Raw genomic sequence first — 23,266 nt, forward strand, 5'->3', positions numbered from 1 at the left:
GTATTACCTCATCCTACTATTTTCAGTATAATTTCAATACTTGCTTACTCCTTTACCAAGGATGATTGCTTGATTTTTACATATGTAAGGGTAGAGGAATTAGTTTCAGCATGTTGGTTGCAGGTTTTGGGAAATTATAAGAGTAGGATGCACTATTACGTGTGATACAATGGTCTGTTGCCTGTTGGCTTCGAGTGTCAGCTGCTGGGCTCCACTGTTAACCAGGACTATTTGGTCCGGTGATCTGAATGGAGCTGAGTGCAACTTTTGCTCTTTGGCTCATCCACGGCAGGGCGTCTGGGTGATGAAAACTAAGTACGTGGGTAAACAAGTCGTGTTCCTCTAGGTGATTTAAACCTGCACAGATCGAATGGTTAGGATCGTCCTGTGAAGAAGAGTTTTTGGGCATGGGCCCAACAAATGTATGGTTTAGATCATCCAATGATTCCTTGAGTCCTTGTAGGGGTCACTTCAGCAATGATTCAAACTATTTATTACCTAGGCTTTGTCATAGATGGGAAATGGGGGTAAATCTACCCAAATTTTTAAAGATTTTCAAGTCCCTAATTTCTGGATGCCTTATGAATACAAATGGTTGCTTTTAAATGTTTAGTGGCCACAAATTAAAGGGTTAGGATCGTCCAATGGTTAGCCTATTTACAGCATGTAGATGCCATATAATTGGTGGGCCTGATGTATATTGCACCTCTTCATAGGTTAGCATATATTTTGAAATATACAATGAAGCCCATCTTGTTTGAAGATTCAATCCATTCAGTTGATGGGCAGCTGTGTTACTAAACTAGTGTCACTAGACTGTGCCCCGAAATTCATCTTCATTGGATGATCTTAACCCTCCCTCTAATATGTAGATGAACTACACCATATAGATCTTTATAGATCGAAGAGTTAGGATCATACGTTGGAGATGTTTATCATGGTACGGCGTAATTACGTTGGGGCCTAATAACTAAATGGTTTAGACCTTTTGATGAGGACCAATGTAAATAGGCCTTTCCTCAAAATTCATCTCCATATGATCATTCTAACTCTCTGATCTGTAGACGCTCATCAGAGGGTTTGGATCATCCTATGGAGATGATTTTTTGGGCATGAATGAATGCGCAGGTATGCCACATTTCTATATTGCCCAACCTTCCCTTATTTTCCTCCTTTTTCATTTGTAATTCTCTACAACTCCCCACTTCACACAGAGTAAAACACATCTAGCTATGGTTGGGTTTTTGAGAATTTGCAATCCTTTTCATCCAATTACGTCTACAAAATCATCATCGTTTTCATTCCAAATTCCTAGTTTGCCTATGTTAGATTTTTTCACTTAGTTCCCAAAAATGGCCTCTCTTCTCAAGACCCTTCTTCACTGCGGAAAAACGTGGAAAAGAACGTAGGCATTTTCTAGGACTTAGACAACAAACCTCCCAATAACTTCCTTCCTTATGATGCTGCTGCTAGATTGAAACTAGCCAGGCATTTTCTGGGACTTAAGACAACAACCCTCCCAATAACTTCCCTCCTTATGATGCTTCTGTTAGATTGAAACTAGCCGCTTCTGCGTTTGGGGTCGTTGGGGTCGTCCGATATATGGTTGCTTATGCGAATCACCACGCCTTTAGATACGTCCCCCCTATAGTTAGAGAGCAAAAGAAAGAGAAGAAATTGTTAGATCACTTAGAAAAAAAGGGTGTCATCAAACCTTCAGAACCATATACCTGTCGAGTCTGTGGCCGAAAATTCTACACGAATGAGAAACTCGTTAATTACTTCAAACAGTTGCATGAAAGAGAACAGATCAAACAATTCTACACGAATGAGAAACTCGTTAATTACTTCAAACAGTTGCATGAAAGAAAATAGATCAAACGAATGAATCGTTTGGAATCGGCGAGAGGGAAGCAGCGGGTTAAATTAGTTGCGAAATTTTTGATGAAAATCGAGAAGTACAAGAATGCAGCTAGAAATGTTTTGACTCCGAAGGTGGGATATGGTCCCGCTGATGAGCTCAAGCGGGCAGGGTTTTGGGTTTGGGTTCGGACTGTCTCTGATAAGTCCCAAGCGGCGGATATTGCACTGAGGAATCATATGGTGGAAATGACGGATCACGGGCATGTTGGGTGTTTGGTTCTCGTGTCGGATGATTCTGATTTCTCAGACGTTATGAGGGAGGCGAAGTTGAGGTGTCTAAGGACTGTTGTTGTTGGGGATAACAGTGATGGGGCGCTTAGGAGATATGCCGATGCCGGATTCTCGTGGAAAGAAGTCTTGATGGGGAAGGCAAAGAAGGAGGCGCCATTGTTTGTGGGGCATTGGAACGATCGGGATATCTTGAAGAAGCTTGAGTGGACGTACAAACAGGAGATTGAGAGTGGCGAATGTGATTCTGATGATGGGGAAGCAGATAGCGAGGATGAAGAAATTAAGGATTTTGTTCTTGAGGGGGAGAGTGAGAGTTTAGTGCAGAAAGAAGATGTCAGACCATGGTGGGAATTAGAGCCAGAGAATGATGGTACACCGGTGAAATCATTCAAATGACCATTCTGTGTCATCTGCATTACTGAACTTGTAGGTTAGTGAAATTCTGCCGATGGGATTGAAGGTGAAGTGAATTCAAACAATTACAAAGCTCGAATCAAGATCTCACGCTCTTGTAAGTAAAGAAGCTGAATTTATTGTCATTTGAGACATGTTTGCATCTTTCATTTAGTGATTTAGATGAAAATAGAAAAAACTGTTCCTTGTGATTGTAATTTTTTTTAATAAGCGCAAAACGACTGCTCATTTTAGTTCCTTTATCATGGTAACTATATCATAGATGCAGGCTAGAAGACTCCTTGATCTATTCTTCTAAAACTTGAAAAGAAACTCCCTGAAGCACTGTGTCCTTCCTTAGGATAAAACGATTGTTTCATATCCTTGTGAAAATTATTTCTGATATCTGAGTTTTGTGCTGCTCGTTTAGTCCAGCTGTCAAAGTAAGTCAATCAATAGCTATCACTACTTGTACAATGTCATTGGATTCATGTAGGGTCTGTCTGTTATGTATCATTAAGACTAGGGCTGCAACTCGGGTTGGGCGGGTCGGGTTTTGGAGAACCCAACCCTACCCGAGAAATATCTCGGGTCGGGTTTTTTTTCGGAAAACCCACGATTCCCAAACCCGGCCCTACCCATGATAAATCTCGGGTCGGGTCGGGTTTTTTCACGTTGACGCAATTTTTTAAGGAAAACTCTTGTTTGACAAAGCAACTCAACTCATAGAAGTAGAAATTACACTCACATTACACTTGAATCAAACAATGATGTAATTACACTCACATTACACTTGAATCAAACAATGCTGTAATCAAACAATGTTGTAATTACAATCAAACAATGCTGAATCAAACACTTGAATCAGCTCAACTCATAGAAGCAGAAATTACACTCACATACTATAACAGTGGGTGCGTGGGTTTTCACTTTTAACTTTTAACTAACAATAGAAAAAAAAAGTACATACTATAACTTATGTAACTCGGGTCGGGTCGGGCCCCTTCAAACCCGGCTCGACCCGAGATTCATGCGGGCTTTTGGATGCTCAACCCGGCTCGACCCGAAACCCATGAAACCTGAACCCAACCCAGGTTATTTTCGGGTCGGGTCGATGCGGGTCGGTTTTTACCCGGCTCGAGTTGCAGCCCTAATTAAGACGGTCATGTGTATCTGTTGAGGGTTTTCGTTTAGGTATTCAGTCAACGAACTCTGTTTCATTATTCCCTTGTGTTGTTGCGTTGTGCTATACAAATCTTTTATGTTTTTTTTGGTAAATTCTCCCAACTTTGGTTAAATTTACTGTATAACTTCATTGCAATAGACCTCATTGCATATATCTTGTTGCAGAGCACTTTCTATTCATAAGAATTGCAAACAAGAAAATTTTACCCCACATCAAATGTTTTGAAGTGTGCCAATTGCAAGAAAGGTATCTATTGGCTTATGTTCCTGCAGATTTATTTTGTGAACATTCATTTTTCCGGTCTAGATCTAGTTATTATTGACATGAGTTGCAAAAGTATTATCATATTAGGCTTTGGCATTTGTCTGTCAATCGGTCTCAGTTTGTTGACGGTTACTTATATGCATAAAATCCTGGTTACGAGACTTGCAAGCTTTCAGTTGTAATCAACGTGCTAAACCAATTAATCTTAGAATCGACGAAAATGAGGTGTCTAAAGTTCGAATACAGATGAGAGAAATCATGTTATAAGTGTTTAATTTGATTAGTGGTCATCAACAAACACTAAAAATTGGGAGAGATTTTAGGAGGTTTTGACTCCAAAGATGTGTTCACCAGGGCGATAGCAATCCGGGGTTCATATTACGCTCGGATAGACTAGTTATCCTTTGTTCATATCAACTTTTGCTCTTGAATAAATTTTTGCCTATGATAACAGAGTAAGACCGATGGGAGAAACCAACAATCAGAGATCGCCACGTGTACATTGTGGAATAAATTGGGTTGCACAGGATCAGAGAGCAGCAACAAAAACCCAAATCAGAAAGAATCCAGAGAAAGAGAGGGATTCAATATCAAGGGTGGTACCCCTACCGCATTGTTGTAACTTGTAAGGCCTTGCACCATATAAAAACTCTTAGTTCACTTTTTTTGTTTTCAATATATGACCGATTCATCTCTCTTCCCATCACAAAAACACAACAGGTTAAAGGGGCTGGGAATATCAGCAATCTCTCCGAAGAGGGTTAGAGTTCAAATGGGGTGAAGTAAGGTGATCTGCAAGCTCAAGTTCAAGAATGACAAAAGATCTAAACAGTAGTGGAAACATAGTAACAATCTAAAGCCAAAACAAGAGTAGGCAATGCTTGGAGTATAGGAGGTTATTCAGCAATGGTCACTGATGATGAACAGCTCGCGGGATCCAAAATAAATCTTTTATTGAGTCTGATTCGCAAAATGCAATTTTACAACAGAATGTTTTACAATGTTGTACTCTGAAATAACGCGACTACAATTTCTTCAGAGTTTTCTCTGTTTTTGTTTTTGAATAGCAGTCTTCTCTTTTTCTCTACAAGATAATCTTTTCAACCTACATCAGCTGATTTCTCCTTAATGATGATGACAAAAGTCACATTATAGGTCATGAGTTGGCATCAGTTAGTTTAATGACATGCTTTGTTATCTATGATGGCATACCTTTTCATGGTAGAAAAGAGATAAACTGAAATCGAGCCGATTGTAGAAGAGTTTTTTCATATGTTATATATACTCATCTTCACTATCATCATCTTCATCAGAGGTGGACTCATCTTCCCTTGGTCCCAACAGTGTTTTCATGTCGAACGATGGCTCCATTCCCATTTCCTCCATGTCAATAGAGTCATAGGTCATGCGTTGCTCAAACTTCTCATCAGTACAATTGAGAAGCCATCCTAGAGAGCATTTCAGACCCTTCTTAGCAACTATCTGATGTCTAGGTCTTATTGCCGACTCCAAACCATAAGTAAAGAAAGCGGGAAAGGCAACCAAATCATCCAAATCTCTCTGCATCTCTGTCTGAAAATAATCGAAGCTCAGTTTCATGATGTCGAGATTCAAAGCAAGCAATTGAGGACAACCAACAACCATATCTTTCACTTGTTTTAACGTAAAACCGCAATTCTTCAGGAAATCAACATGCTTTAATATAGGAGCTTGACTGAGACTAACAACTTGTGGCATCTTCTCCACAACTCTGCCAAAATCCTCACGACCCACATCGATACTTGATTCAAACAAGCTCTGTTGAAGTACAAGCTTTGGCTTCAGCTCAATTCCAATGATATCAGGATACTGTGCTACCACAGAAGCTAGGGACTCTTTTCTCACGCCAAATTCTAAGAGAACGCCAACATTTGGTTTTACAAGATCGTCCAAGCTAAAGCCAAGGATGTGAGGCCGCCTTTCAATCAGTCTTGGCACGGCTAATCTGGGAATGCCAAGGTGTTCTAGATACTCCACAAAAGGCTTGATTACCCTGCCAACCCGCATGCCCAATATCTCAGGATATCTGGTAAGAATACCACCAATTTCTCTTCTTGCCACTCCAATTCCCACCAAATATGCCACAGATGTGCTCATGGTACCATCGAGTTTGAACCCCAATACCTCCGGATATCTCTCAAGAACTCGAGGAATGTCGTTCGGCTTAATATCCAACCCTTGAAGATACTTGACAATGGGTTGGAGGTCTACCACGACGCTTGAGTGGAGAACTTGTGGGTATCTACACAAGAAGTTCGTAAATGTTGATTTGCAAACTCCCAATTTACCAAGGAAATCAAGAACAGGGATCATGTTCTTCTTGAGGCTGCAACCAAGTACAAGTGGGTAGTTGTTGATGTCCTCTATGGTAAGACCAAGCTTGTGCAAGAAATCAACACGCTCCCTCATAACATCAACACTGACAGGGAGCTCCAAACCATCGAGTTCATCAGGAACAATACCCAACCCCCTCAAGAACTCATAAACTCGGATGCGGTTAGCAATCCTCTCATTTTTCATTTCTAGTAAACTAGTCCGACTGTAAAGGGAGGAGGTGCGTCCTTGTTTTCGACTGGAATGGGTGGTAGCTGACTTTGTCAAGGAGAAGTCCACAGATCCAGTAGAATCATACGTCCTCTCGGAAATAGAACATTGAATTCTAGTTACCAACCTATTTTTTTTACCACCCTGATTCCGGGTTTGAGTCCACATACTAAATTGGGTGAAATGAAAGCTAAGAACAGATAATTCGGGATGTGAGAATATAAACCCAGGTTTTGTTAGGCTGGTATAGGCAAGAATCTTCATGCTTACTACAGTCTGAAATCACACAGGATCTGCATGAGAAGAAAATGTGATAAGCAATCTAGATTTTCAAAATCCTCATTGCTCTATGCAGGATGTAGATTATCTTAGACAGAGCAGAAAATGAGTGAGAATTTGAGACAGCACCAACACCTTGAAAAATGGGATCTTGTTTTGGGTTTTCACCAAAAAATAAAGAGGAAATCTTTTTGAGGTCATTAATTGCAATGAGTGGCACAAAACATTCCAAATTTATAGAATATTATAGTCTAAATTGAGGTCTTTTTAGTTGACTTGGTTAACATGGCAGCAAAGCAGAGCCGTACAAATAGATTTATATATAAATTTCACTAAATCTGAGAATAGCCGTTTATCAAATGGTAGGTTGTCAATACATAATACAGAAATAGAAAGCAGGAACCTAATGAATTGAAAACTACAAACCTAGAACAGAAGAAAGAAGTTCCTTGAGTCTATGAATTCCTACAACAAAACAATGAAATCAGCAACAAATAGGGGGTAAAACATCTGGTATATGGTTCTGAAATCCTAGCGAATTAAATTACAGGAAAACAATGAAGAGGAAAATAATATCAAATGAATGTTTTAAACATGGCAATTTGGGTTCCCCGTTTAGAAGCTGCATTGCAGAAAAAATGAACCAAAAAAATCTAATTCCATGTAGTTGTCCATCTGTCTCGACAAGCTTATAAAACCAAGCCAATGAACTGAAGAAGATAGCAGAGAAAACCCAGATTTCTAGAAGGTTTCACTCTAGGTTTTCATGGTTTATGTCGCTAATAGAAAGCATTGAAGTTAATTTTAATTATATGGGATTTGCAAGCGTCCATCGCAAAAGGCATTTCGTGGATGGGCTGTTGCATGTGAGAGCAGCAACAGAAGCTTACTTTTTCAGCAGATTTTGTCTTCATTCATGAGGTGGCTGCTCGCACATTCAACAACCCATCCGTGAAATGCCTTCTCCAATGGACGCTAGCAAATCCCTAATAATATACCGAAGGTGAGGATCTAGATTTTTTCTGTGCTGAAACACTATCAACTCAAGTGCGGAAAAGAGCGCATAAAAAGCTAATTCCATGAAGATGTCTGTTACGGTCTTGAGTGGGGGCCTGTCTTGAGTGGGGGCTTGCATAGGTATGGGACTAGGTGGGACTCAGCCTGGTATGGGACAGGTTTAAAGGGCCTAACCTACCGTGTTCCATCAGCTCTGGAGCTTTTGGCATATTGGGTAGTTACCTAACATCTGGTATCATAGCATCCACCACTTCCCGTGTTCGAGTCTCGAAAGGGCCGACTTGTGGAGAGCACTACCTGGAAAGGGCTAGCTGGTAAAAAGCTAGAGTGAATGCCACCAGAGTGAAGTTGCCACAAAGCGGGCCGCCGCGGAAGGGGCGACTTGTGGAAAGGACTACCTGGAAAACAGTCCAGAGTGAAAGCGGTCACAGAGTGGGCTGCGGAGGACAGCGGATGCGGAAGCATGGTGGAATGTTAAGTGGGGGCCTGCCTAGGTATGGGTCTAGGAGGGACCCAGCCTTGTATGGGACATGTTTAAAGGGCCTTAGTCTAACGCGTTCCATCCGCTATGGAGCTTTTGGCATATTAGTTAGGTACCTAACAGTGTCAATCTGGGTTTTCAGGATTCAATATTTTAACGCATTCAAGAGAAGAAGAACAAGATGGAAAAAAACATAGAAGTTAAGGGATTAAACCCTAGTAGCTGAATTGCAGAAATCAGGTGAATGAGACATGATTTCCTTAAGATGTGAATTTGGGTAATCAGGGTTTACTTCAATAACAGATTACAGATAAAAAAAAGGAAGAATAAGAGAAAGAAAATTTAATTGCTTACAGATGAAATGTGTTTTAGGGCTTCAAAACAACACCTCCTAAATTTCAGAAGAAAAGAAAAGAAATTTTTTTTTAAAACGATCTGTTGAAGATGACAATATGCTACTAAGAAACTGATAATTTGATTAAGTTAGTTGAAGTGTTTTTTTCAAGAAAAGTACCTTCTCTTTTTCGTGGGTTTTCCGTTTACATATGCTCTATCAAGGCAAGAACACCATTTCGGCTTTGTTGGCTTTGATGGAAATGAAAGCTGGATAAAATATCTGCTGTGGCTTATCGTAGTTAGGACACAAAACTCTGTGCGCACGTTAGTGAATACAGTGCTCCACCCCTGCCCTCCTCTCTTTCTAAGCAAAGTGATATGATATTGACCCCCTTTTCTTACACGGGCTCCCCTCTTATAAGCTATGTTTGGATGCACGGCATAGGCTCGGAGAGTAGTGAAATAAGAAGTCAAAAGGGAGGAGACAAGCATTGGATTTGTCTAGAATTACCTCTTATAAAATAGTGGAATAGACTTACAATAATGTTTGGTTGCGAGGCATAGACTCATAGAGTAGGAGAATAAGTTTGAGTGCCATTACCAATATAGAGTGAAGAGAGAGAGAGAGGAAAAGCACTATTTTGAAGATTTTTCAACCAAAATTTTACCTTTTTTTTTTTTTTGGAGAAATTATATGGTGGCCGACCGTGTAGAATCACCCCTGATTTGGGATCCAGCAAAAAGTAAAAAAAGAGGGCTTCTATTGGATCAAAAATCTAGGGAGGAGGGGTTCTCTCTCCGACCTTTATATATATATAAAGGTCGGCAACCATATAAAATCTCTTCTTTTTTTTTTGTATAATTTGGTTTAAAAGTTAGAAGAGGGGACATGAATGCCACATGGACAGACATGTAATAATTACATTTGAAACATGCAGTCTCTTGGGAATTCTACCCGATATTGGCAATCAAACAAGGGATGGCATTTGAAATTCCTTCAAAATGCCAATCAAACAAGGAATGGAATTTGAAATTCCTTCAAAATGCCAATGGCTGCCGAGACAATGTGCAACTAATGTAGCATTTCCCTTTTTCTTATCAGCTCCACCCTTCTACTTTAAAAGGAATGATAGGGTACCTACGTGCAATCTATGTTGGTATTTTGTGTTAGCAAACTCTGCAGTACAAAATCTTGAAGATATTCATATTTTAGGTGTTAATTTTCAGATGCATGCCTTTGGTTAAGACAGACTCCGATCAAAATGAGGCTGGGCCAACCTTAATTTGGCATTATAAACCTTTAGATTGAAAGATCATACTAGATGTATTTATACCATTCTCTCATTACCTATTGAATTGCTTTGGCTATTCGCCAATCAGAGCTTCGGATCGATCTTCGTGAATCAACCATTGAATTTAGTGAATTGCATCATGACATCTCGTTCCTTGATGTGTTAACAGACTTCGGATCGTAAGATCTCAATGGTCCACGCTCTGATGATCATGATTTTTGGGTTTTGAGTGGTTGGATAAAGGACCTAATGGTGGTTGCTGATTTAAATTCTAACACATGAAGTGAACATAGGAAATTGGGACTTCATTACTTCTTTATTTTCTCTGTTTTTCTCCTTCCTAAGGTTCCGAATTATATATTCTAAGATGTTTCACCCTCTAAGTTACTTTTGGCATTTGAGGATGCAACTCAATTCTAACTCCACAAAATTTTAGCTTTTAGTAAAACATTTTAATAAGATCTCATTTTCGTGAACATGTAAGGTATAGACCCACTGCCATGTGGACTTTTGCATGCCCCTAGTCCCACCATCAATATGACCAAATTAGCTCATCAAACCTTCTATTACTGGAAAATAATCCCTTTTCTTGAAAAAAAAAATCATGAAAATCATATTTTTCTACATTTGGTAACCAATTTTTTGTATTTTTCAACTGAAAAAAAAAATCATCATGAAAGTTTTGGCTCGCTTTATATAAAGGGATTTTAGGATTTTTTTTGTGAGAGGAAATATTGTGTGCGACTCGGAAGCAGGTTTTGCCCCCTGCCGATTGACCCGGCCCGTTTCAAGTGATTCCGGCCTTTAGGGGTGTCAATGGATCCAGACGGTCCGATGGATCGTCCGAATCCGAATGTTTGAACGGGCTCTAAACATATGAATAGGATCTATGGGCATACTTCGGATCATCAAATCTGGGATCCGAAAATTTTTGGATTGTGTATGGGCACGCCACAGATGCCCATTGGATAGCCATGATCCGAAATGGTTTACAAAAATACCCTCCATTGAAATTGCAGATAGCTAATGTGGTGGTTGGGGGGTTTTTCACAACAAAATTAGTATGGGCAAACATGCCCTTAGAATCTCGTGGTGATGCTAGATTAAGACAGAAATGTGAAATCATTGGTCAAATTAATCAAAATACTTTACCAAAATAGTTTGTCTACAGGGGTTGATTTGATTGTTTAGAATTGTAAGCGTGATTTAATTAACTGGAAAAACACTGACGTTGCCCGCTTGTTGCAATGAGCAAAATGCTTACTGGAGAAGCAACATGGGACCCTGTGAATTAGTAAAGACTATGTTCTTCAACCCTGAAGTCGGAGGTTCAATCCCAACTAAGGCTACAACTTGGTTCGGGTCCTGTTGAGCTTTTGCTAAAAATGAATTGAAATCAACATGAACCCGACCTGATTTTATGGTAAAAGCTCAACCCGAATTCCCAAAATTGACCCTAGTTGCACTCCTATAATAATCCCAGCTTTACTTCCAAAAAATAAAATAAAATAAGAAGTGGTCCTCATATTTATTAGAGATCAACTAGGCACAGAATAGATCAATGGTGATGATAAATTCTAAATTTTCACATCGGATATATTTATGTGCAATCAAGACCATTGATCTTGTAGAACTGCATGAGGTGACCCACATGGTAAAATGAAAACTTCATGAATACGATAAAAGAACTATAAAAATCAACGGTTTATCTATTGTTCGTGGAAGCGAGGATTGATGGATCAAGGACTTGGGATCATACGATCAAAGTTTTCTCAACGGCACTTGGCCAGACATGTAGTCACCAGTGGGAAACAACGGATCTGATCACATATACGTGGCACAAGTATGATCTTTATAGGGAAATCTTTACCCCCCCCCCCCGGAGTGCACTTGTAATCCCTTCTTATTGCTTTAATAAAGGGCAGTGATAAATCGAGCCCCAAATATCTTAAATCGACCCCCTATGTGTCTTTCTCGCTTCAAAGAGGAGAGAGAAAGAGACATAGGGGTCGATTTAAGATATATGGGGGTCGATTTATCACTCCTCTTAATAAATTGTTACCTTTATGAAAAAAAAGAAAAGAAGCAGCAACAGTAGGGCCAGAGACAGAGTCTATCTGATAGGAATGAGTCTAACAACCACTGCCTTTTTAGAATTGTCGTAGTTATTCACAGGTAAAAAACCCCGTGACCATGTAGGCATAATCAGGAGCAAAGTCAGCCATTTTCATCAACATGACTTGCAAGGGCATTCTTGTAAAGCCTTAAGGGCAGGGTGTACAACATTATATTGCAAGGAACATATACCCTGACTAAAATGATTTCACAGCCCAAATGATTTTGTAGCATGATTTAGCTATACCATTGTCATATATAGTATATATATGTGCACTTGAAGCTGGCTTTGATCATTTGAGTGATCCTCACTGTCTACAATTCTGCCACCCCATTGGTCCACTTGGCAGGCTCGCCGTGCTATTGGGATTTATGGCCCCCAAGATCCCCATGATCACCAATCTTGCAAATAAATCGTATCCAATGGTTGAAAATCTCTCTCTGTGTGTGTGTGTGTGTGGTATGATGCTCTGTTAGGGTAGAGTTTGGTTTCCGTGTATTAAACATTTAGAAGAAAGAAAAGAGAAAAAACATATCTTGGGTCTCTCTCTCTCATAATGATTCTTTGTTAGGGTAGACTTGGATTTCCTTGTATTAAGCACACAAAAGAAAGAGAAGTGAAAGAACATATCAAGGGATTTCAAGTTGTCGGGGGGCTTAACATTCTTATGGTCGACCCTTAGAAAAGGCTAATCACTCATTTATCTAAGTTCCTTCCTTCATTGGGAAAGGGAGAAAATGCAGAGCTTTTTATTATTGGGTGAATGGAAATGGAAAGAAGTTCAAGTAGTAGAATTAAGAAGACCCTTTCCTTTGTCTCTGCAACCAAAAGGTTCCTTAATGAGTAGGGGCAGGGGTGTGGAAAGTTGCTTATAAACTAATCCTGCTTTATGAGGACACAGTCTGGAATAGAGGGAACATGATGGCCTCCATGTTTGCCTAGTCAATACCAGAGCCATCAAAGGAATAGTGGGTGGAGGGATTGAGGGGATGAATCTCTTGAAACTTGCAAAGTGCTCTCCTGGGCCCACTTATTTGGATTCGCCAGAAAATGATATTTGCACCATATCCTATTTTAATTGTCTTTTTCTAAAATAACTATATTCCACCTCCTTTTGTTTGACTTTTTCTTGAAAATATAGTCATTTTTAGAAGGAAAAAAAGAGAGAGAGACAAACAAAAGGAGGGGAAATACCAGAAAAGGGGATAGAAATTTCATTTCTTATATATGTGGGACATGATGTGCTTATTCTCTTCTGAAGCATTTCCACCTCTTTGAATTGTTTCTCTTCTTCCTTTCTTTCTTTTCTTTTGTTTTGTTTTTGTTTTTTTGAAAATAAGTCAGTTGTTAGGAAAAGAGAAAGAAAAGTGAAGGAAGAGCAGAGAAAGGGGTTCAAAATGTCTATATCTCTATGTACATACTGTAAAACAACCAATTACTCCAAAAGCTTAAGCTATTAGAGTTGGTGTTATTTAATCATTTATAGTTAACACTTGCCCCTACATGTGGCCTCACTTTTGGGTTGGCCGTATGCCTGTAAGCGTGGATTTTAAATATGAAGGAGTTGATGGGTTTTGAACCTAGGGCAGGGGATTTTAAATATGAAGGAGTTGATGGGTTTTGAACCTAGGACCTGCCCTGAGGCAATAGCTCAGATACCATGTGAAACTATCAATTGCCCCAAAAGCTTAAGTTGTTAGAGTTCGTGCTATCTAATCATTTATACTTCAACTAGGAGTGCAACTCGGTTTGACTGTACATGTGGATTTTTAATATCAAGAAGTTGTTGAATTTCGAACTCATGCTCCTTAATGGATACATGTCAAGGTGCCCTATTATTGGATCCACTAGGGGTGCAACTCGGGCCGGGTTCGGGTTCAGGTTGGGTTGTCCTAACCTGGGTTGAGTTGGGTTGGAACTCGGGTCAGGTGGTCGGGTTGGAACTTGGATTGAGTCGGGTTCGAGTTGAGTAAATGGTTCCTTGGGTTGGGTTAGATTTGGCCTCAACCTGACCTAACCCCGACCCGAGTTGCACCCCTAGGATCCACAGGCCAACCCGAACACAACCCGACCCGAGTTGTACTCCTAGGATCCACGTTACCTGACAGCATTTATAACCGTAGTGAAAATACAAAATTAAAGGAACAATAACACTTTGTTGAGAACCAATAGGATTGCCCTTTTTCATATATTTGTTTGTGTCCTTATAAATGAACTTTGTTAGGGCTGGCAACGGGGCGGGTCGGGGCCGGATGTTGGGGTCCCCTACTCCTTCCCCTCTGTGGGGAATTTTCCCCCTCCCCTTCCCCTCCCCACTGCGGGGATGGTGGGGAATCCCCCTCCCCTCCCCACGGGGAATATCTAATCCTCATCCCCTCCCCTTCCCCGCCCCGCATCCTTCGGGGACAATCACTTTACTTTCTCATTTTACTTTGTTAAATGTTAGGTTTAAAACTAAAGATTTGCGAGGGACAATCACTTCAGACATGTTGCGGCTTGGCTGTTGCATGTGAGAGTAGCCACACAACCCACATAGGCTAAGATTTTGTCTTATTCATTTTATTAACTTGGGGACAAAGGTGGTTGCTCTCAGATTCATTTAATTGTTCACTAGTCCCTAGCAGATCCCTAATTCCCAATCCCACTTGCCAAAAAGTACTATACGTGCCACACCATAGGAAGATCCAAACCGTCCATTTGATGGGCACACCATACTACCATAGGCATAGGATGATCCAAACCTTCCACTTGATGGGCACATTGTAGGATGATCCAAACTGTCCATTTGATGGGCCACAACGTAAATAAGTTGTGGCCCAAAAATCATTTCCGTAGGATAATCCCAACCCTCTGATCTATAGAGGAATTGCATATTATGGTACCTTCTATAGATCGGAGGGTTGCAATCATCCTATGGAAATGTTTTTTGGGCCGCAATCTATTTACATTGTGGCCCATCAAATGGACGGTTTGGATGATCTATGGTGTGGCCTGTAAAGTACTTTTAAATTGTAGCCTATCAAATGGACGGTTTGGACCATCCTATGGCGTAGCCCATACATTACTTTTTGAAAAATAATGGACTATACGAGCGCACACCATATAAAATCTCATAACTCATCAGATAGATGTTGCCTTTATTTAGGGGAGAGAGATTTGCAAAGAATTTAATGTTGCCTTACAGTGATGGTTCGAGGGAGAGATTTTAGGGATTTCTAAGGGTAATATACTAATATAATGAGGGACAATGCCCAATGGATTATGGGTAAAAGAAAACATAAAAAGCTATGTCAGGGACAAAATTGTACTAATGGAAATTATGAAAATTTTGGGAGAATCTTGTAGATATGTTTTGATCCAAGGGGTTTCTAGTAGTTTTCCCAAAAAAAAAAAAACAAGAAAAAAATGGCATTAATACGAGGCGGGGCCAACTCCATCCCCTTCCCCGCACCGGGGAATTTTTTAAATCCCCTTCCCCACTCAAATCGGGGAATCCCCTCCCCAAGCGGGGCCGGGCGGGGCGGATCCCCACTTTTCCGAGTGAAATTGCCAGCCCTAAACTTTGTTGATATAGACCAATGGCGATGCCCCTTAATTGGCTTTTGCAAGGGCGCCCTTTAATATAATAATATATCATCCCTCTCCCTAAGAATATATTGAATTATGCAGACAGTATGTGGGCGTTATTGGGAACCATGGGTGGGTTTGGTAGGACGCATGGAGGTGTCCTACATGGTTATACACTTGAGACACAGAGAGAAAGGTTAATGGGATTAGGGTCGACACGTGCGATTGGTACGCACGCTATACTTCGGGTGGGAGCATACGTGATATCGGCACACGCACGAGGAATGATGCAAATGTGTGTCTGAGCAGTGACAGGTATGATGGTGGAAGCTTATATTTGCATAAGTTGGAATGATGTGTGGGGGATACCATACAAAGAGGGGAAAGGGGAGAGGGGAAAGGGGAATACCATACATTAGGAATGATGCTTGCGTGGGCTTCGAGAGATATGGCTGATACACGGAATATAGGGTGTAGCATCGAAAGATATGGATTAGTTGGGTCACATGAGGAATAATGTGTGGGCCCAAATGGGTGATGACAGGCAAAAGGGCACTAATGTATGTGCTCCAAATCCTTGAGGAAGCTTTTAGGGCACATGAGCAATGATGCATTTGGAAGGGGGTGCTTGAACATAGGTAAGGGTGATGTATGCTCACATCTTTCACACGTGTCAATGTGGGTAGGCCCACATGTGTGCATGTTATTCTTAGGGGCTTGGCATGCCAGGTGGGTCCATAGCGAGAGATCGATCGATCGAGATGTGCATATGGGCCCGAACTAATTGGTGGGGCCGGTTGTAAATGGCATTGCTTTTGTATGCTAATATTTTTCAGCGAAAGATAATTATAAGAGGAATGATAGATGCAAGGGCCCTCTTTATGCAAGGGCTAAAGAAAGGCTCTTGAATAGATCCACGTCATTAAGTGCAACCGAATTCAGTTTCTCAACTGACTTTAAAAATGACGTGGATCTATTCAACGGCCCTTCTCCGGCCGTTGAATAGATTACATGTGTAAGTCTCGAGGACACTGAATACCCAACATACGCTCGTATGAATATGGGCAAAAGAAAGAAACCTTCATCATACATTGCAGAAATTTCATCCAAAAACCTAGCTAATCCCTTGTGTTTGACTAATTTATTATTCATGTTCTTACAAAATTAAAATTTTCTATGTTTTCGAAGAAAATTATAATCTTGGTAGTACCCGAAATTCTTATTTCTACGAAATATCTTTTGAAAAATTATTTTTTCATATTTCCCTACATCTAAATATGTAAGTTTGTGAATTGGCGGCTAAAGCCAATTGTACCCTTCCCGACAAGACAATGGAGAGACAAAACATGGAGAGAACATACCGGAGGCCCGCCTGAGGTGGGCCGGACATGTCCACAAGTTAGGGCACATGATAGATGATGTGCAATTGGGAGGGATAGTGATGTGGGCCCCACCAATTGCCAAGGGGTGAAGTGATGAGTGGGGAAAGACACACCAATGTTAAGCAGTGCATGATGTGTATGTGGGAGAGTAAAGGTGGAGTAAGAATGGTAATGAGTGGGACCCAAAATTAGGTTTAGTGTTTTTGGAAAATGTACAGCACTTTAAAAGTGAAAAGAAGGAAGAATAGATTAGAGAGTTAGAGTTGGGTCTTTCTCACCGGAAGTGGGTCAAAAACTTTAGTAGGATTAGGGAATATAGTTAGGGAAATGTGTTTTCTAGGGTTTATAGGATTTTGTTTGCTTCTTTTCATGTGGGTTTGATGGTTTGAAGCTTTTAAGTAAGATTTTCTTCAATATCGGATGAGTTCTTGGAAGAAAGATTGTTGACTAGCTCAAAGTAGAGAGAGAGAGAGAGAGTATACACAGAAGTTGGGTGTATGTGCTATGTGTTTGGTGGTGCGTGTGTGCATGCGCGCGTGCAGCTCCCGAGGGTAATAATGGGCTGCCACCCACCATAATATCAGATTCATCATACCTATTCCCGAATCATTTCCGTCCTGCCCTTAAAAGTTAAAAACTCCCATTTTGTTTCTAACACAAATTTTCACATCATTACCCTATTCTACCCCTCACCACATCACCCTACTCTTCTTTTTTTTCCCCCTCTCTTCTCTTTTGCATTTGAGTTTCTTTCTCACCCTCTTTTTAAGGGTTAGCTCATTGTAATTAAATTTAATATTTAGTTTCATATCAAATTAAAGATTTAATTAATCTTTTTCTTTTGACAAGATCATAATTTTGAAGAGGTATGATTTTGTAGGGTCCCTCTTTTAAGAGTGAGTGGGTCCCACTTTTAAATGATCTGAACCAGTCACTTGATAGACCTCACTTTAGATATGGATTGAGGAAGGTGTTTGATTTAAAGGGAATGTTACCAGCACAACCTTATTTTGATATTTGCATAAACCCAACTGTCTTTTCTTCTTTAATTGGCTCGCGAAAGCTTCTTGGAAAATGTATGACAGCTCTTTAAGCGCTAAAAGACAAGATGGGTTAGCGAAAATATCAAAATACGGTTGTGCTAATATCATTTCACGATCTAAATTTATATGATATATTGATGTATGGAAATTTAGGAGGTCGTCTGTGCTTTGTGCTAAGATTATATTTAAAAAAAGACCCAAAAACCTGGGAAAGATACTGAAAAAATGTCATCAGAGAGAGAGACTACTACTGAAAAAATGATGAGAATAACTCTGAATTTGAGTACCGAACTCCCTAATTCAAGGATATTCCCATAATTCAGCTCCCACGCCGATAAGTTTTGAATTTTCTGAGAATGGTACTTAAAGTAATTATGTCTAAGAGCATGGGCACTTTTTATCATAATTACCAAAAAACAATTAGCTTATTTCCTTTTCCCCTTTAAAAGAACAAGGCTTAGTTAGTTTTAGTTTTCGGCTTATAAATGGTAAAAGGGGCAATTTTTAGAAGGGAGATGATAAATACTCACGCCCTTTAGGATAATTCGCACCCCTTATAACCCCTTATGGCCTTACTACGTGAAATGTAGGCGGACCTTAAAGCTTTTGACGCAAGACCACGTTAAGAGGGGTGCGAATTATCCTACAGGGATGCGAATTTATCATCACCCTTTTAAAATAATGATCTTTTAAAGCTGCATTATTTGACAGCTGACAAAATAATAAAAGACAAGGTGAGCTGGTGCAGGTATCAAAACATGGTAGTGCAAATATCAGTACCTTAAAAATAATATTTATTCAGTACTCTAAGCATTGCTTTTTAAGTATTGATAGTTGGAAGAGGTAGAGTCATATTCGATTATTAACTAAAGTACTTGGCTTTTCTCATAAAGAATAATATTTTGGTTTTAAAAATAATATTTATTCTTTTACACGTTTCTAGCATGAAGTTACTAAATAACTACACCAACAGCAATAACAATAATAATAATAATATTTCGGCCCCTATGTTAACATTCTCACCCCCTTTCGTTTGTCTTTTCTTGCAATTTTTGAAGGAAAAGACAAACAATACTATTTACTATGCAATTTCGCAAAAATCCAATCTGTGTCTCACTTGTAGGATGCAATAGCAAGAATTAAATGAATAAGACAAATCTGCAAACAAAAATGAGCCTATGCAGTTGTTCTCTCCTGCAAAAGTGAGCCGCAAAATGGCCTTTTGCAAAATTGCCTAGCAAATCCCTAAAAATAATAAAAATAAAATAAATAAACTATACGGTGTATCTAATCTATACCGTCAAATCAGCTAGTCACGATCAAACTGGTCTTAAAGTGCGGGATCCACCAATTGAGCTATGTATCGATTTTGGGTGGGCCAGCACATCACTAATACGCAATCGGCTCCATTTGCAACTATTGTTTGATTGTGATTTCAGGGTGTGGCTAATAGTGTATACATTGAAGTTCCATGTATAATATTTGGAGTGATTATTTCCTATTCGGGATTTGCTATGGACCATCGGAGAAGGCATTTTGCGGTGCGTCTGTTGCATGAGAGAGCAGCCACATAGGCACTCAGATTTTATGTAATTCATCTGAGGTGGCTGCTCTCTCATGCAATAGACGCACCCCGAAATGACCAACATCCCGGAGTATTAACATTTAAGTAGTATTAGTAGTGATAGAATATGAAGGAATTTGCTAGGGAGCATCACAGAAGGCATTTCACGGTGCGTCTGTTGCATAAGAGAGCAGCCACATAGTCTCACTTTTCAACAGATTTTTGTCTTTGTTCATGATGTGGCTGGTCTATGATGCAACAGACCATCCGTGAAATGCCTTCTGCGATGGTCCCTAGCAAATCCCTTATTATTATTATTCCTATGAATATTAATAGTAAAACGTTTCACAGAATCACAGTAAGGCATTTTGCGGCTCTATGTTGCATGAGAGCAGTCACCTGGAATGAATAAAACAAAACAATTGAGCCTGGGTGGCTGCTCTCTCATGCAACAGGGAGCCACAAAAATACCTTAATGCGAAAGTTCCTAGCAAATTCCTTATTATTATTATTATTAGACCTTATTTATTTCCATAAGTCATGAATGAATTAGATAAAGGAGAAAAAAGCCATCACAACACCTCTCTGTTGTCATGCTTATCCCACTAGAAAGCTTCATGAAAACAGGAGAAAAGATGGAGAGAGTGAAGTCTTCCAATAATGGAATTATGGTAATTTATATTATAAATTTGGCGTTCCCACTAGAATACGCGTGGCTTGAAGCTCCATTCCCCGTTCCTGTCTCATGAAGATCTCACAAATATAATCATCATCCCACTCATTATGCCTACAATCATTATTCTTGGTTGCCTCACACGCATGCCATCTCTCTCCCTCCCTATAAATCTCTCTACTCCCATGCACCCTTCTCACGTGTAAATCTCTCCTCTTTCTTCTCATTTCTCTTTCTATGGCTCTATCTGGCTTTGAAGGCTTTGAGAAACGCCTTGAGCTTCATTTCTCCGGCGATGATCCCGTCGGTCTCCGCCGACTCGACTTCCTAGCACTAGAACAAGTCCTTGACGCCGTACAATGCACCGTCGTGTCGGCAATCGGAAACCCATTTTTCGACGCTTACGTTCTGTCGGAATCTAGCCTATTTGTGTACCCAAACAAGATTGTTATCAAAACATGTGGAACAACCCAACTCCTTAAATCCATCCCTTCTTTGTTAACCCATGCCTTGGAGTTGGGTCTCAATGTTTGTGGCTGTAAATACACTAGAGGAAGCTTCATTTTCCCTAAAGCCCAACCTTTCCCCCACACTAGTTTTAGAGAGGAGGTGCTTTACTTAGAAGAAAGCTTGCCTGGTAATCTTTGTTATAGAAAAGCTTGCATTTTGCCTTCAAAAGCCTCATCATCATCATCACACTCATGGCATGTCTATAGTGCTAGCGATCAACATAGGGTGGACCACTTGTCTAATATTTTCACTATAGAGGTGTGCATGACTGAACTTGATAGGGTACTAGCTCGGAGATTCTTCCGGCAATGCGACGATGGGTACTCCGGCGATGTCGCCGGGAGGGAGATGACGGCAGCAACGGGGATCGGCAACATAAACCCTAGTGCGATTGTGTGTGATTTTGGGTTCGACCCATGTGGGTACTCGATGAACGGGATTGACGGTGGGGATTACTCGACGATACATGTTACCCCGGAGGATGGGTATAGCTATGCGAGTTTTGAGTGCATTGGGTGCAAATTTGAAGAGATTGGAGAGGTGTTAAAGAAGGTGGTGAGGATTTTCCGGCCGGGAACTATGTCAGTATCTATGACAATTGGTGAAGAAGGGGTGCAAGGAATGTGTTCTAGAGTGGCTAGTGCACTAAAGCCACTTGGATTGGATAGTCGGAGTTGTAGGATTGAGGATTTTCCAGCAGCCGGAAGTGTCACTTTTCAAACGTTCACGACCCGCCGGAAGTAGGATGGGGATTGTTCCGGCCGAAAGGTAGGGATGTGGTACATTCTATGTTTTGGTGGGGGATGTTGTAATTGCTAGCCATACGAGAAACAAGCTAAAAAAGGGGGAGGAGGAGTATAAAGATATGTATGAGATGGTTTGTTCCCTAGGGGAAGTTGGAAATTTTTTTGGATGATGATGATATGTTTTTGGAACATGGTTAAGCTAGAGCGAGAAAGAGAGAGAAAGAAGAGAGTGGATTGATCATGATAATGTACCCCACTTCGGTGTGTCACGCCTGATTTTTGAGGATGTCTATTTCTCTAGTGGGGAGTTGAGGATGTTGGTTCCACCTTATCTTTTGTTTTCTAAAAGGGTAAAGGACACTTTTTTCTTCCCCTCTCTTACTTCTCTCTATCTTTCTCTATCTATTATTTTTTGTCCACTTCTCTTTTGCTTTTTCCTTCCTCTTCCATAGCTTCAAGTTTCTCGAATTCTCCCATGGTGGAAGCTCTCTCTATCAATTACTTATAGTTGGTGTTATTTAATCATTTATACTTCAACATTATACTTCATGGGTGTTCTGTACACATGGCACGTGTGGCCCCACCGAGAATTTTTAATGTCAAGGAGGTGATGGGTTTAGAAGCTCTGATACCATGTTAAACAACCAATTACTCTAAAAGCTACTCTAAAAGCTTAATTTGGTTGTTCACATCTCCTCTAAATGGGGCCAAGTCAAGGACTTTACGGTTTTATCGGAAACCATTCTCTGCCCAATTCTTTCGTTTTTTTTGCTCTGCTCAAAATGAAAATCGTGACTCAAAAAGCCTGATTCTCTAAATCCAGTCAAAATAGATGGGAGAATCATATTGGTGCCCTTTTTTCTGAAGCTAAGGGCATGTTCGGCAACACTTCTCGTTCTCGCCTAAAGAATCGGGCGGAAATGGAGTCATGAGAAATTTTAGAAACAGTTATTTATCGCTTAAAGGAATTCTATTTTTTAGTCGAAAAAGTAGTAGAAAATTTTGAAACTGACCTTAGCAGGTCAAGCAGCCGAACATGGTTTTTTAGATTTTTTTGGATTTTGTCATTCTCCACCCCTAAAAAAGAGGAAAACCCCGTAAAAGAATAGTTGCCATTTCTGCAAAAATTAGAATCAATTCCTAACACACAGTAGGACCCTGTTTGTTTTGGATATTGAAATTGATTTTGAGTCCAAAACAGATTATTGGAGTCAAAATTAAACGCAATTTTGAGACTCTAATAATCAGTTTAGGAAGAGATGGACTGATGAAAGACACCACAATTATTAGTCTGTTCAAGTAACAAATATCTCTCTGAATCAAGGGAGCCATAAATGATCTAAATTCCTAATCTCTCGGTAAAACTTTCAGGCACTTCAAGATGAGCTGATGAAAGAAGCTCACTGACAGCTCACACTCAGTGAATAAAGGCCCTTTTGTAGTGGTTCAGATGATCCAATTGGTATAGGTTTCAGTTATGGTAGAATACACAATTGGGCCCACCATATGAACATTCAGGATCCTGTAACTCATGTGGTTCATGGTTGCTGATGGCACACTTGAAGGCATGGTTTTAGATTTCAGTTTCGGTTTCGAAATTTCAACCGAAATCTGGCGAAATAATAAAAACATTATTTTTTTTATACCAAATTTCAGCTGAAATTTCTGTAAAATATTAAA

The 23,266-nt window shown here is 40.1% G+C and overlaps 1 protein-coding gene and 2 pseudogenes across 3 annotated transcripts; 2 read left to right on the forward strand and 1 right to left on the reverse strand.

Annotated features, from left to right (window-relative positions):
* Nucleotides 1-1,116: 1,116 nt before the first annotated feature.
* On the forward strand, nt 1,117-2,550 carry LOC143853221 (uncharacterized; annotated as a pseudogene).
* Nucleotides 1,208-9,080, reverse strand: LOC143852970 (transcription termination factor MTERF4, chloroplastic pseudogene; annotated as a pseudogene). Of its 2 annotated transcripts, none has more exons than XR_013236935.1 (3): nt 8,872-9,079; nt 5,210-6,873; nt 1,208-1,645 (listed from the first exon to the last, which is right to left on the reverse strand). The product of XR_013236935.1 is annotated as a transcription termination factor MTERF4, chloroplastic pseudogene, transcript variant X2 (transcript). The 2 variants fall into 2 exon arrangements; XR_013236934.1 differs by lacking the exon at nt 1,208-1,645 and adding an exon at nt 7,286-7,324 and having other exon boundaries at nt 4,932-6,873; nt 8,872-9,080.
* Nucleotides 9,081-20,265: 11,185 nt separating this feature from the next.
* On the forward strand, nt 20,266-22,005 carry BUD2 (Adenosylmethionine decarboxylase family protein). The gene has a single exon (XM_077362538.1). The coding sequence runs from the start codon at nt 20,568-20,570 to the stop codon at nt 21,582-21,584; it is 1,017 nt and encodes a 338-aa protein (XP_077218653.1). The 5' UTR covers nt 20,266-20,567; the 3' UTR covers nt 21,585-22,005.
* Nucleotides 22,006-23,266: the final 1,261 nt, after the last annotated feature.

This window comes from Tasmannia lanceolata, unplaced genomic scaffold, assembly GCF_043159265.1.
Source record: "Tasmannia lanceolata isolate RefF3 unplaced genomic scaffold, GAP_Taslan_0.1 ptg000019l, whole genome shotgun sequence".
In the NCBI taxonomy this organism is placed as follows: Eukaryota; Viridiplantae; Streptophyta; class Magnoliopsida; order Canellales; family Winteraceae; genus Tasmannia; species Tasmannia lanceolata.